The sequence below is a fragment of the Pteronotus mesoamericanus genome, unplaced genomic scaffold, assembly GCF_021234165.1.
Source record: "Pteronotus mesoamericanus isolate MK-2021 breed Mesoamerican mustached bat unplaced genomic scaffold, CSHL_Meso_final contig_502, whole genome shotgun sequence".
NCBI classification, from domain to species: Eukaryota; Metazoa; Chordata; class Mammalia; order Chiroptera; family Mormoopidae; genus Pteronotus; species Pteronotus mesoamericanus.
The window spans coordinates 2158824-2173138 of NW_026555187.1; the positions used below are offsets into that span (position 1 = coordinate 2158824).

The 14315-nt window shown below is 53.3% G+C and overlaps 3 protein-coding genes across 4 annotated transcripts; all 3 read left to right on the plus strand.

Moving 5' to 3' along the window:
- The first annotated feature begins 297 nt into the window (after nt 1–297).
- Nucleotides 298–6731, plus strand: KXD1 (KxDL motif containing 1). The gene is made up of 5 exons (XM_054578739.1): nt 298–360; nt 3120–3241; nt 4244–4396; nt 5028–5074; nt 5756–6731. The coding sequence occupies exons 2-5, from the start codon at nt 3141–3143 to the stop codon at nt 5983–5985; spliced, it is 531 nt and encodes a 176-aa protein (XP_054434714.1). The 5' UTR covers nt 298–360; nt 3120–3140; the 3' UTR covers nt 5986–6731.
- A 1199-nt stretch (nt 6732–7930) lies between these two features.
- UBA52 (ubiquitin A-52 residue ribosomal protein fusion product 1) lies at nt 7931–10462 on the plus strand. Of its 2 annotated transcripts, none has more exons than XM_054578741.1 (5): nt 7931–8026; nt 8934–9056; nt 9253–9339; nt 10089–10191; nt 10279–10462. In XM_054578741.1, the coding sequence occupies exons 2-5, from the start codon at nt 8954–8956 to the stop codon at nt 10370–10372; spliced, it is 387 nt and encodes a 128-aa protein (XP_054434716.1). In that variant the 5' UTR covers nt 7931–8026; nt 8934–8953; the 3' UTR covers nt 10373–10462. The 2 variants fall into 2 exon arrangements, with proteins under 2 accessions (XP_054434716.1, XP_054434715.1); XM_054578740.1 differs by having other exon boundaries at nt 7961–8094.
- A 1265-nt stretch (nt 10463–11727) lies between these two features.
- REX1BD (required for excision 1-B domain containing) lies at nt 11728–13963 on the plus strand. Its single transcript, XM_054578812.1, is given in 4 exon segments — nt 11728–11777; nt 12059–12292; nt 13162–13257; nt 13885–13963. Coding segments are annotated over 4 exon segments (459 nt in total).
- The last annotated feature ends 352 nt before the right edge of the window (nt 13964–14315 follow it).

Sequence of the window (14315 nt, forward strand, 5' to 3'; positions counted from 1 at the left end):
GAGTAGAGGAGTATAAGGAGATGTGACTAAATGGGATCTTGAACCGAGAAAAAAAAATGAGCAAAAACACGAGTCATACAATCATACATCTTTCACCCTCCACCCCCTTCCGCTCTGCCTTGGAACTTGGGCTTTGAGAACTACGCCGGCGCGATAGGGACGACTTGATTGGCTACGCGTTGTGACGCACATGAGAACTGAAACTGCATGTAAGTCCCACCTTTTCCTGCCGCGCCTCCACGCAAGCAAGTCGGTCCCGGACAAGTCACCGCCTCCTAAGCTCTGGCGCATGGTGCGTGGTGACGTCACGGCGGCGCGGGCGCCATCCCGGAAGCGCGAGCAAGTCCGCCAGATGTGCAGGTGCCGCTGCCACCGACGCCGGGGCCAAGTTCTGGGTGGGGCTGGGGCCGCCGGTACCGCTGGGGAGCCAGGCCAGGTTGGGCGCAGCCTCCGGGCTCTCGCGGGGTGTGGTGCGCCACTGGCCACATCTGCGCACCCCTCCTGTACACAGGCCTCAGTTTCCCCGTCTGTTAAGTGGGTCCGGGTCCGGGTTGCGGGAGTTGGGGCCGCCTGTGTTCAGGTCTGCAGTGTCACCCGGATCCGGGCGTTGCCTGCCTGGGCCTCAGTTTCCCCGATTTGCAGGGTCGGGGTGTGAGGGGATATGGGAGCCCCGTCCCCACTCCGGGGTTTTGCTAAGCTTGGGCCGCCAAATTAAATTCTATTAAATGACCTGGGTGGAATTGCGGCGCCTCTACGCCTCGCCGTTTGACCTTGGGCGTCGGGACCCACCCCTGTGAGCCTTGGTTGCCCTCGGAGGTGAACGATAGTGTCTGCCTTGTAGGGGTGATTGAGGATTAAATTTGCTCATATTCTTGGAAGCACCAGGGAGGCCCTCGTCAAATATCCTGATTCTCACGCCCCTTCCTAGGACTTCTTTACACTTCCCTTGGAGAAACACCCTGCTCCGAGTTCTGCTTCTTATTGTTGGTTTCAGTTCCCACAGACAGCCCTGTGAGATTCTGATTGTTTGTTACTACCATTTTTGGATGAGAAAACTGGTCCAGGGAGGTGAGATGACTTTGCGAAGGTCACACAGCCTCCCTCTCCGCGTGTTTCCCTCATAAATGTATTTGGAGCAGGGCCCAAAGTCTTTGTTGGGTCATTTCTACCCTTAATGTGGTTCAAACTAGGTGATAGTCAGGGAAGCCTTCCTGAGAGAGGCAGCTGGGGGTGGAGGAGTGTTCCTTGAATCTCTCACATCTGGGAACCAGAGTCAGGAAAGAACCCTACTTTGAAGCAGAAACATTTCCTGCAGGTCCAAATCCTGTACTTGCCAGTCTTTAGTTGTGGGCTTCCAATGACATGGTTCTGCCCTTTGAGCCCAAGTATACATGATCATGCTTTTATTGAAATGTGGAGCCTGTGGGTGCCCATATTGAGCACACAGTGGGAGCTCAATAAACAGTGATTATTGGTAGAGGGACAGAATTTCACCAGGTGGTATGGCAGCTTATTTCCAAAAGGCAGGTTAGGGGTTGCAAACTGCTAGCTAGATTCAGGGCAGAAATACACTTGGTCTCTATGGTGTTTTGAGGAAAAAAGTATTAGTTGCTAACGTGTTAGACGATGTCACAGGGGGAACAAAAGACCCTATTTCCTTTTTTATTCCTGGAAAAAGAAGTCTGGCAAGAAGCAACTGCAGTATGAAGCTGCTGTGTTGTCATGGGTAGATACTGAGCATCTGTACAGCTTCACACCTTTGTAGATCCTGCAGACCGTGGGCATTTGAGTTGTGACTCAGGCTCACTGGCTGTGTGACAGTGGCCCAGCGCCTAGGTCTCTGAGCTTGTTTTCTCACATATAAGGGTAATAGTTCCCATGTATAAAACTGATACTCAGTAGAGGGTGGAGTAAGTAGGCTATGAAAGCCCTTCCTGATCCTGTGAATCTTAACCAATGGCAAGTGGGCCTTTCTGTTTGCAATTAAATGTGTGTGCCCCAGAACCAAGCTATGTCATGGTTCTAGGTTTTTCCCAAAGCCCCCCACCAAGAGGATCAGTGCTGAAACTATGGCTTTTTTTTTTTTTTTAAGATTTTATTTGTTAGAGGAGAAGGAAAAGAGGAGCATCAATATGCAAGAGAAACATCACTAGGTTGCCTCTTGCATGCCCCCAGTTGGGGACCTGGTCCCCAGCCCAGGTATGTGCACTGACCAGTGATTGAACAGGCAACCTTTTGGTTCACAGGCCAGTGCTCAACCCACCGAGCCACACCGACCAGGGCTGTGGGCTTCCTTGCCCTGTCCTGATCCAGGAAGCCCCCACCAACTGGGATGATTATCTGCGTGCCAGGGAAGCGGAGGGCTATAGAGCCATCTGGATTGCTGGGGCCCACAGCCTGGGTTCAAGTGCCTGAAATTCTTGGCTTTAATTTGCTGCTAAAAGTCTAGTGTCAGAGCAGAGTTTGAAAGGTCTTGTTTGCCTCTGCCAGATGAAGTTCTGGTGCTCCCTTGCTGTGAGCCAGGTTCTAGGCTGGGCTCTGGAGACAGAGCAGCATGTGAGAGACACACACCTTGACTCTCTTGGAGCTGATATTGCTGTGGGAAGACAGGCAAACAGGTGTACTGACAACTAATATGAGCCAGTGAAGCAATTAAAACAAAGTGAAGTGATAAAAGTGACCAGAGTAGGGACAGTTATCAAGGACTTCCTGGGAGAGAAGTCCTCAGAGGTGGTAATGATCTGAAGGGGCAGTCTTGCATGTTCTGCTAGTGTAGACAGCAGATGCAAAGGCCCTGAAGTGGAGATGGGCAAAGGTGGGAGTGGGGGGGTGTGGGAGGAAGTGGGCACATCTGTGCAGTTAGAGGGTGCCACTGGCTTTGGGTACATTGAGACTAGGTGCCAGAGAGGAGAGATGGGATTCTGATGTATTTCGGTGCAAGTCATAAATATGATCTCCTGGAGTTCTTGAAAAACTCCAAATTCTCAAGATGACAACTGAGGCTCAGGTGGCATGACCAACTCACATTTAAGCAACCTGTGGGGTTCCCAGCCCCTCTCTCTGTCCCATCTCTCCCAGTGCCTGGTGCAGACTGAATACTTTCTTCCTCCCTATTTTAGGCAGCGGAGGAGGAGGAAGAGATGGACCCCCCGGACTCGGCCTCGAGGGTCTTCTGCAGCCGCATCCTGAGCATGGTGAATGTGGATGACGTCAATGCCATCATCCTGGCCCAGAAGAACATGTGAGTGGTAGCCAAGGGCCGAGGGCCCAGGCGTGGGAAGGAATCCACTTTGCCGGCCAGCATTCTTTCCCTGCCCGCCCCTACCCTGGCCCCACAATGGTGATAAAATGAAGGAAATGAGCAAATCTGCTGGCTTGCTCTAAAGGAAATTTTTTCGTGGCCTGGAGGTGACGCCTTGGCACAGGAAACAGGGCTTTGGGATGGTTTCACAGCTGCGGATGGCTTGGCAGAGTCCACAGCAGCTCCTGTCCCAAGGCCTGGAGCAGGGAAAGTTGGGAGGATGGGAAGGGGCTGCTGGGGATATAAGGGAGCCAGTGGGCTGACTTCCTGTTGCGAGCCTGGTTTCTCAGACCAAGCTGTCTGCAGAGCACCTGGAGTCTCTTCGAGGGGCTGTGAATGCCCCTTTGCCCTCCTTGGGGCTTGGCACTATGGTCACTGCCGCCCCATTCTAATTCTGGCCTGACCTGTGGGGAAGAAGGGCTGACACAACTGGGGGGTGGAAACACAGGCTTTATTTCTGTGTCTTTAAGCCGAAGGTTCTTCCTTCCATTTATGACACAACATGGACCTGATACCCTTATCTTCCCGCCCTGTTGACAGAGTTGCCGGGTATGTCTGGGTACCAACAGTACCTACCTTTCTCCTAGTTCTTTAGGTCAGATTCAGACCTGGCCCTGGGGAATTCCTAGTGTGAGGGAAGACAAAACCAGACACAAACCTTCCTGGCATCATGGTCAGGGCTGTGTCAGAGAAACAGCCTGGGACTACGGGAGTCAAAGAGTGTGCTTGAGAGAGAGGGTGAAGGCTACATGAGAAGGGCACACTTGAGTAAGGTTTTGAAGGTTGAATAGTAGTTTGCTGAGTGGCTCACTCATCAAGTAGAGCTTTGTAGGAGAAGAGAACAACACATGCAAAGCTCATGGAGCAGCAAAGAGGTTTAGCATGCTCACTTGGCAGAGCCCTGGAGGCTGAACAGAGGCATTGGTGGCCTCTCTGCCACAGGCTGGACCGCTTTGAGAAGACCAATGAGATGCTGGCAAATTTCAACAACCTATCAAGTGCCCGGCTGCAGCAGATGAGTGAGCGCTTCCTGCACCATACGAGGACCCTGGTGGAGATGAAGCGGGACCTGGACAGCATCTTCCGCAGGATTAGGTGGGTGCTTTGCCCCACTGGCCTCTGCCTCCAGCTCCAAGCCTTGGGTCCTCCCTTTTTTAATAGGGCCACCTGCTCCACAAAAAAAGAGTAACGGGGAGATCCAGCTTGCTTGTTTTACAAGGCTTCGTGGCGTAGTTAGCATCCACAAAGATCTGAACTCTGGGGTAAAAATCCTGAAATTTCTGAATTTAAATTTTATCTTTTGAAAAGTGCAATGCAGCACCAGACACATGATGCAGAAAAGGTGGGCAAAGAGCCAACAGTGAAAGGCCAGCCTCCTGTCCCCCTAACCCTCTATCCAGCTCTTCTCTCAAGATGCAAATCAGATTGCTAGGATTTAGAGTGTGGGCAGCCAGCACTTCCCGCCTCCCCTGACCTGTTCATTGGGCCTCATCCCATCCTCCACACACACCCCCCCACTGAGGGTACCCACACCGAGGGTGGGAGTTCCACAGGGCTGAGCACCTGGGTCTCCCACCAGCCCAGGAGCACAGTGGGACAAGCAGTGAGAGGGAGGTTCCCACCATCCATCTACCCAGAGCTAACAGCAAGGGTTGTTAGCCTGCACAGGGCCCAGCCTATCTGCTCAAGGGGTTCAGCCTATGTACCTTCTTCCCTTCCCCCACAGGACGCTGAAAGGGAAGCTGGCCAGGCAGCACCCAGAGGCCTTCAGCCGTAAGTGTCACCCAGGGCTCCTGTGCCCCATGTCTGGTCTCTGCGACACTTGAATGACAGCCTTTTCAGCCCAGGGCTGCCTTTTGGAAGGTTGCATGGGGGAACATGGATAAGAACAGTGGCAATTCTTGCCTCGGTGAGTGCTATAAGCAGGCTGTTACCCACAACCACCTGTGAGGTGGGGGCTGTGAGTATCCTCATTTCACACAGCAAAACGGAGGCCCAGAGGGGCCCCAACTTGTCAGAGGAAGCACAGGGTTCCCTTACCCTGAACCTCAGTTTACCCCATGTGCTGAGTGGGCCAACAGCTCTCCACCCCTTGGCTGCTAACAGCCACAGGTACAGAGGCAATGCTGTTGTCATCAGCCCCAGTTTATTGAGCAACGAGCTGAGGCAAGGGCTGGTGAGGGGCCTGGCTCAGGTGACATAGCCAAGGGCAGAGCTAGGCTCAATCTCACCGCTAAGACCCATGTCAGCGTGATCCAGAGAGCCTGAGTCCTTACCTCGCCTCACCTTAAAGGGAAGCCTCTCACCCGCCTGGGCTTCAGCTCCCTCTTCTGTAAAATGGATGAAGTCAAGTCCCATGGAGGTAGGGTGGAGGCTTTGCTGTCAAGGGATCACAGGCCCAGTTAATCCCTCATGGCGATTAAGCCAACTCCTGCCTGGGCCTCCTTCCCCCAGACATCCCGGAAGCATCCTTCCTGGAGGACGATGATGAAGATCCTATCCCACCCAGCACCACAACCACCATCGCCACCTCAGAACAGAGCACAGGCTCCTGTGACACAAGCCCAGACACCATCTCGCCCTCCTTCAGCCCTGGCTTCGAGGACCTGTCCCACATCCAGCCTGATTCCCCTGCCATCAATGGCCACGGCCAGATGGATGACAAGGAGCTGCTGGGGGAGTAGCCCTGCTCCCAGGTGCTCCAAGGGGTCGTAGGGCTCTCCAGGTATCTGAGGTGGCGGCAGGTAACCCTGCCTCAAGACGGTTAGGTTTACCACCTTATTCTGTCATCCAGGGCACCCTGGGAGACAAGGCACCCTCCAAGGGTGTGGAATTCCTGGGGGTCTGTCATTCCCACTCCTTCCTCACTGAGAGCATCTCTCTCCTTCAGACCCTCTTCCAGGCCAGGGGATGAGCAGCCATTTGGAGTTGTTGGGCTGGGCACAAGGAAGCTTTTCCAGAGCTAGGCCTGAGGTCTGCTCTGAACAACATTTAAAGGTCCCCCAAAGACAAAAGCCAGAGAGACCCTGTCTCAGCACCCCAGTCAGGACCTCCTTGAAGTGGGCAAGCACTATCATGTCTGAGTTCCCCCCGCTCCATTCTTGCACATAATAGTTCTCGTCTCCCTGTCTCTTCCTCCAATGAAAGTATTAAATACTTTCTCCAATAGTATCTCAAGGTTTCTGAAACAGTTATAGAAAGCTCATGAAAGAACCTGCTCCTGTATCCACTCAGCCCCAAGCGTGATAATGCCCACCCCTGTCTGACCAGAGGTGTGGACCCTGAGGGCCCTGCAGTCCTCTCCCAGGGCCTCCATGAAGCAAGCCGAGCCACCTTGGAAAACAGAATTTAACGGAATATTTTTGTATCCGATATTTACAGATGCTGTTGGGAAGTTATCAATAAAAAGACTCCGTTACTAAAAAGAGAACGGTGTACCTAGCAGTGGCTTCCTTCCATCGTTGTCCATCAGCTTAGAAAGGGGAGAAGTGCTGGATGTGGGAGGGACAGGATGGGGTGCACATAGCCACGCACCCCTGAGCTAGAAGATGTGGCTGCCCTTGGTGGGAGTCTCAGGTGGTGGCAGCTGTAATAACCCAAGTTCCTATCACTATTGCTCGCAACACTGTTCCCTTACCTCAGTGATTTTTCAACATTTTTCATTTCATGGCACACATAAACTAATTACTAAAATTCTGCAGCACGTCAGAAAATATTTTTGCCTGACCCCCCCCCCAAAAAGTATAATTTTGATTCATTCACACCAGACAGCTATTGTGTTGGCTGTTGTTATTAATTTGACAATCTAAGGGAAATGAGGTCATTGCCCCTGACTAAACAGGTATTGCCGGTTTTAAAAATTCTGTGGCACCAGCTGAAATCCATGCCTTACCTCTTTGAATAATTCCACACCTCAGTCGCAGGGAACTGAGCTGGGTCTCCTTCCCCATTAGAAACTCAAGAGGCCCTTCATCTTTGAAGCACTCAAAAAATGTTAATTAAAGGCATCTTCTCACACTTGAGAGTCTGCTTTTGCCTGGTCCACAGGAGCAACAGGATATAAAGAGGTATGCTGCTAAACCCACAAGTAACTTCTTGGTCCTCACCTGTTTTCACGCGCCTGCCACTTTTTTTAGCCTTCCACGAGTCTCCTGGGTCCCACCCCATTTTGAGTGAATGCACCAGCCCCACCTGCTCTCCCTGCTCCCCTACGCGCCGCCCCAGATCAGCGCATAGCCGCCAGAAAATTTTAGAACTGACTCTGGGTGTTAGGTGCTTAGGTGGCTCCCACGGGTCCCGCGCCTCTTCCTACCTTCTCTGTTACACCCCCTCTTCCTGAACCTGTAGACCCTCTGTTTAATGCCTTCGACTTAGCACACAAGGGCCTGGTATACCCACTAAGTACTCGAGCGCCCTCCACGAGCCGACCCTGAGACAGCGGGTGGAAACACCTGGTGAGTTGTGGCATTCTTCTCACTCGACCCGGGGCGGAAGCCCACAGTCAGCCGCAGGGGGGAGACGCTCGCCCACAGATGCCGCGGCTTCGTTCGCCAGCACGCAACATGGCGGCGGGGCGGGGCATGACGCGCAGCGCGAATTGTGACGCATGCGTGCAGCGTGCTCGGTGCGCAGGCGCTCTCGGCGGCGATTTGGCGGTTTCCGGTTCCGCCGCCCTCTTTCTTCTCAACGAGGCGGCGGAGTGCGTTGGTTGTGGCGTCCGTGCGGGTTCGCTTTGGGCCTGGGTCAAGCGGGAGGCAACGGGGGACCCGGGGACAGCGGAGGGGGCGGCTGAGGTCGGTTTGTGGGGGTCGGGCTCGGCGGGTCGGCTAAGCAGGGCGTAGGGCCTGCGTTCTAGGCCCCCGACTGGGGCCCGAGGGGCGAACCTGCTTTTGGGAGTGTTTTACCCGCGCCACCGGCCTCAGCTAGCTGACGGGGTCTCGGGGCGGGGATGGGTCTCCTGGGCAGATCTCAGTTAATGGGGTGGGATATTAAGCATGTAAACGTTTTTTTCCGTGTTAAACACTGCCAGTTACTTTAAAAGTATCACACGCTTCCCATCTCCCGAAGTGGGACTCGACCTGCCTCCTTTTCTTCATCTGTAAGGAGAGGCTGGTAGTGTCCGTCTCGTAGGCTTTTTGGATTTTTTTGAAAAAGAAAAGAATGGCCTGTGTAAACAAGTATAAGGCGCGTGGTTGGCAGATAATTATGGTTTGGAGGAAAGGCAAGAGGCGTGGTCTGAGAATTTTGGGGGTAACTGAGAAGGAAGCCAAAGTGAGTATGAGCTTGGAGTTGGAGAGAAGAGGGACTAGAGGTGGCTGCTAAGATTCCCACCCAAGCTTCAGGAAGGGTATTTTGTGGAGCACATGTGGCCAGGGGCTGGTGCAGGGGAGGGAATGAGGGAGGGAGGGTGGATTGATGGAACCTCCAGATCACAGGGGAAATGTGTCTGTCAAGATGGTACTCAGGACATGTACTTTTGATTGCATCTGCAGACTTGAAAGGATGGAAGGAAACAGGCACTGAGGTGGGCCTGCAGTTGGGGTCACTGTGGCCAGGACTGGCAGTCAGGGCATAGGCTGGCCAGCCCAAGCTCAAGATGTTCAATCCTGCAGTACTCACTACTTTGTCCCAGCTTCCCCAGCAGACGCAGAGATGCAGATCTTTGTGAAGACCCTGACTGGCAAGACCATCACCCTTGAGGTTGAGCCGAGTGACACCATTGAGAATGTCAAAGCTAAAATCCAAGACAAGGAGGGTAAGTTGGGCTAAGTCTGAGTGCTGAGGCCTTGCCAGTGCTTCCCCTGTGTAATTATAGGAAAACATCTTGCCATTTCTATCAGGGTTTCCCTTTTGACAGGTTAGGATTAATGATGAAGTTCTGTGGGGGGAGGGAAGGAGCTGCCAGTAAAACTTTCCAGAGTCTCAGTAACTGAATTTGCCTCTATCCATAGGCATCCCGCCTGACCAGCAGCGACTGATTTTTGCGGGCAAACAGCTGGAGGATGGCCGCACTCTCTCAGACTACAACATTCAGAAAGGTATTTGGTGTGTGTTTACTGGACAGGGCCCCAGGAAGGGGCCCTTACCTGTTGGGAAGCCAGCTGGTCACCACTGTTGGCATTTATTAGCCTCAAACTCCCTGAGGGCTGGTGTGGCCGTCTCCCAAAGGATTCTGATGAGTACCTGTCAGACCTGAGAAGCTCTAGTCTACAGGTCACTGGAGGGCTCTGCCCTGTACCTGTGGACCAAGATTTGGCACTGATAGCCTCCTTGGCACCAAGAGTGGGGTTGTCCTTAAGGTGAGCATCACAGGAGGATAGGGCGACTTGAGCAAGATACTGTTTTTGTCCCTGGAAAGTATCTCATGATCGCTACTTGTAATTCCAAATGTCAGTGGTTTCCCATGTTATCATTCACCTTCTTTCTTTCTTAAAACAGGTTTGTTGTTTTTTTCTTTAAATATGATAACTACTATAAAATCAGTGTCACTCTTTGCAGTGACGAGCTTTATTTTGTTTAGCAAAAAATAATGAGTCACCCTCACACCACTTAGAAATCACCTTACCTGTTGGGAAGCCAGCTGGTAATGCCAACCACTTTTGGCATTTACTAGCCTCAAACTCCCCAAGGGCTGGTGTGGCCATCTCCTAAAGGAATCTGACGTGTACCTGTCAGACCTGAGAAGCTGTGGTCTCCAGGGTACTAGAGGGCTCTGCCCTGTACCTGTGGACCAAGTCCTGGGCTCAGGCTGAGTCTCGTGTCTCTCCCCAATCCTCATTTCTTGTAGAGTCCACACTGCACTTGGTGCTTCGTCTGCGTGGTGGCATCATCGAGCCCTCCCTCCGCCAGCTCGCCCAGAAGTACAACTGTGACAAGATGATCTGCCGCAAGTATGTAGGCCTGGGGTTGGGGGAGGCTGGCCCTGGTTGGGAGTGGTCAGGCACCCTGACCAGTCAGCCCTTCCTGCCCCTGTGCAGGTGTTATGCCCGCCTGCACCCCCGTGCTGTCAACTGCCGCAAGAAGAAGTGTGGCCACACCAACAACCTGCGCCCCAAGAAGAAGGTTAAATAAGGCCCCTCCATCACCTCCTCTGGCCTATAGGGCAGTCTTCTGCCTAATCCCTGTGACCCTGGGGCCTCAATAAAGTTTCCCTTTCATTGACTGGAGCAGTAACTGGTGTCCATGTGGCTGGTCTGTCCAGTGGGGAAGATTTGCAAGGTGTGGGCATCTCCCTTAGAGACTGACTCTGCAGAGCCCTTGGCAGTCCTGTCCTTTTGGGTCCCTCATCTGTAAAACAGGTTGTGGTCCTGGCCCTCTTCCATGGAACCTAGCGAGCCCACCCATCTCAATTGTCATCTGTAATGGGAATGAAGACCTCAGGCCAGGGGTCTTCACACTATAGGGTCATTTACTCTGTCCCTACCTGGTGTAAAACACCTGTTCTCAGTTCTTAATCTAGAAGCACATGGCTTCCACCTGAGAACAATGATTTTGGAAGAGGACTTTTTTTTTTCCTCTCCTATTTATTTTAAGACTTTATATCATGCTGTGGCAAGTTAGGTGAGGGCTGTCCACTGGACATCCTGAGACCATGCTTTTTTGGGACAATTGGGGCTTGACGTAGGTTGCAACCCAGGCCTGGAAAATGCCTAAGATTAGCTGACACTTGCATTGCCAGTTAAAGACTGGAATCTCAGTGTTTCCATATCTGTTTGGTTTCATCACTGTGAAACTACAACTGCTTCTCTGTAGGCCAGGCCACCACCATCTTAAGGGATCCAGTTTCCACTCCTGGAAAAGAAAGCTGCTCAGAGTTCTAAGTGATCAGTCTTTAGCAGAAAGCTCAGAGGCCATCTCTGCCCAGTGTGCCTCACCCCTGTTCCCAGGGTCCTCCCTTCAGATAATTTCTGAGGTCTTCACACAGTCTGAGTTGAAATCCCACTCTTGTTACAACCTGGTGGCATTGTATGACTGGTTTTCCTTGTGTGGGGGATGTTTTGTGTATGACAGGAAGTTGTTGATGTCACCATATAGCAGCCTATAAACAGGAACAGTCTTGCTATTCTCAGAGACATAAATGACAAACTAAAGGCACTGGGCGAAAGCAAGGGCTGGCGGGGAGGCAGGGGTTGGTTCCTGGATAGTCCCTGGTCTTCCCTCCCCATTCTCCCGTCTCCAGGTTTCGGGTTTGGAGGGCCACAGGCTGGGGTCTGGAGACTTCCAAGCCTGTGGGGGCCACCTAGCAGAGCAGCCTCCTGGGCGTGGGCAGAGTTGCACAGTCACGATCACCAAGGTTGGCCTGCTATTCATATCACACCTGAAGTTGGGGAAGCTAGAGGAGCCCCAAAGGTCAAGGAACCTGACCTGGCCCTGTGTGGAACAGAAATACGTGTTGGGGGAGATTCAAGCTCAGGGGCTCTGACATAATGCCCACCCCCAACACCTGGGTGCTGGTGCAGTGCATCCACCAATCCGAGTAGAGCCCATGAAGGCCTGCTGCTGGCTGTAGGAGTACCTGCCTGTACTGATTCGGCCCCCATTGCTCCGGAGGTGGGCATGCCTAGGGGCGGAGCTGGGTCCCAGGGCAGCTGCTTTGACAGAAGAGGGGGCAGCGTTTGCTAGGGGGCCTAAGGTAAGTCCCCATGCAGTCCGCAGGGTGGGTCTACCCCAAGCACAGCATTGGGCCTGTTTAGTTTCTCTGCAGGTATCAGCATTCTCCACAATTGGGTCTAGACATTTTATTGGGGTGGCTTTCAGGTGGCTGATGCTGGTGCAGGGTCTGAGAGCCTGGGGTCATAGCCTCAGAGGCCACAGCCAGTACCTGTGTAGTGTCCCGACATAAGACTTCCTGTACTACCAGGCCACACTGCACAAGGTGACCCAAGCCGCCTCCACCTTGCAGGAGGTGCTAGCGATAGAGGCCAAGTTGGCCAACCCCAGAGCACAGCTGCTGCTCATGTGCCATGTGCGCAGCCTATGGCTGCTGGAGCAGACCCTGACCACTGGCCGCTGCCCCCTACTCTGAAGCCTAGTCTCCCGCGGTGGAATGCTGGGCCTGCTCTGTGCTTGTTGGGCAAGGGGCCAGAAGATTCCAGTCCACTAAAACCCCAACCCCAGAGCACCGGATCCCAGCCCTTCCTGCCCCACCTCAATCTCACTAAGGCTTAACTTGAGAGTCTCTGGCCTCCTGGTCTCCACCTGTCTCCCGGGTTTCATTAATGCTGTCCTGGATGACCTGCCTGAATGACAAAGCTCCTCCCTTTGGGCTCTTAATGCCTCAGATCCAGTCCTCAACTTCCCAGGTGGGTTTTCAGGCTTTCCCCCTCAGAGTAACCTAGACCCTAGCCTAAGTTCTGGGCCTACTCTTGCTCTAGGGTTCCAAGACCATACTATGCCTCTACAGCCAATCCTGGCTGAAATACACTATTCCCAGACTAAGTTCATGCAAAGCCACACCCATATCACACTCTACTTGGGATTCCATGGCCACCCACTTAGGAGATCCTGGTCCCAGTCTAGGTTTTTGGCCTACTTCCACCCTGGGAATTATAGCACCCTGTCTCACCCCCAAGACCATAAGCCTTCAACTACTCTGCCCCTGCAACCAATACCTGGTTGACTTGCTAGTCCTATGCCACGCCTACGTGCTGCCCACAAGGAGCTCTGCACTGACTAGGGCTTGCCTACTCTACTCCCTCCTCAGGAGTCCCTCTTAACTGAATCCCAGGCTCCTCCCACACAAAGCACCCCCTTTTGCTACTCCCCACCCCTTCACTGCCTTTCTGGCATCTCTTCCCTGATAACGTCTGTGGGAGAGCTGGGGGTAGTCTTTGCCTGCTGTGATACCCTCCTTGCTGCCCCGCCCCACTGCACCAGGTGGCCCTGCTGCAACCAATGATGGGAGCACTAGAGCTGACAAGGCAAGAGAACACACTACAATTGTGTCAGCTAATGACGTGAGTGCCTCCTCCCAGTGAACAGCCATGCTAGATGTATTTGCACATAGGCCAGGCATGTACTCCCAGACAAGTGTGCCCGAGGGCTGGCACCATCAGATCCCCCTGGGCCCGCACACAACCCAAAGGGTGTACACACTGGAGTCCACGCCTGGTGGCTCCCAGATACAGCGCATTTCCTCCAGTGCGCGCACACTCCATTTCCACACCAGACTCACTATCCTTTCCTGGGACAGCTGCACATCTCAGACACCAATCCTGCTCACATGGCTGGACTTGGAGCTTGGACCCGTCACCCAGGCCCCACTGAGCACATGCCTGCACATCCCTGCCCCTGCCCACCCCAAGCGCGCACACATGCACACCCCTTCATCCGCCACAGTAACACTGTATACCCTCTTGATAGGATACACTCATCCCAGATGGTCTTTTCTCTCTGCCCACTGTGACCTGCAGGTCCACCCCTATTCCCAGGCACCCAAATGGCCCTCCTGGACACTAATGCTGCCTAGAGGTTCAGTGGTGGGCAGGACAGCCCAGGGCTTGCCACAGCCCCCTCAGAGCTGTACAGTGTAGGCTAATTTGCCCCATCTGGGTTTTATTTATAGTTCCCATTAGCTCTTACAGGGTTATTAAAAGCATGGAAGCCATCAGCAAGGTTCTCCAGGGCCTCAGGTTTGAGGCAGAATCTGCTGACCTTAGCTGACTCCCCAGGGACCAGCTAAGGTCAAAGATGGGAAATGGGTCGGGCACCCAGCTTTGACTCCTAGATGGCTGAGTTGAGCCCTGCTGGGCTGTTAACCCTCCTCGAGGTCACCGCACCTCACACAAATAATGAACCCCTTCATCTGCGGCTGTTCTGCTGTCTCTGCATCCTGGGGTGCTAGGGAGTATATACCGGTGAGGGGACCCCACAGGGCAGGGACGGAGGGTGGGAGACTCCCTTCCCCCAGACTGATCACTCTCCAAGGAGCTTAGAAACACAGTTCTAATCCTGAGGAGAAAAAGTCTGAAATTCTTGGAGGTGAGGATCTCAATCGCAAAGTGTCATGTCTGCT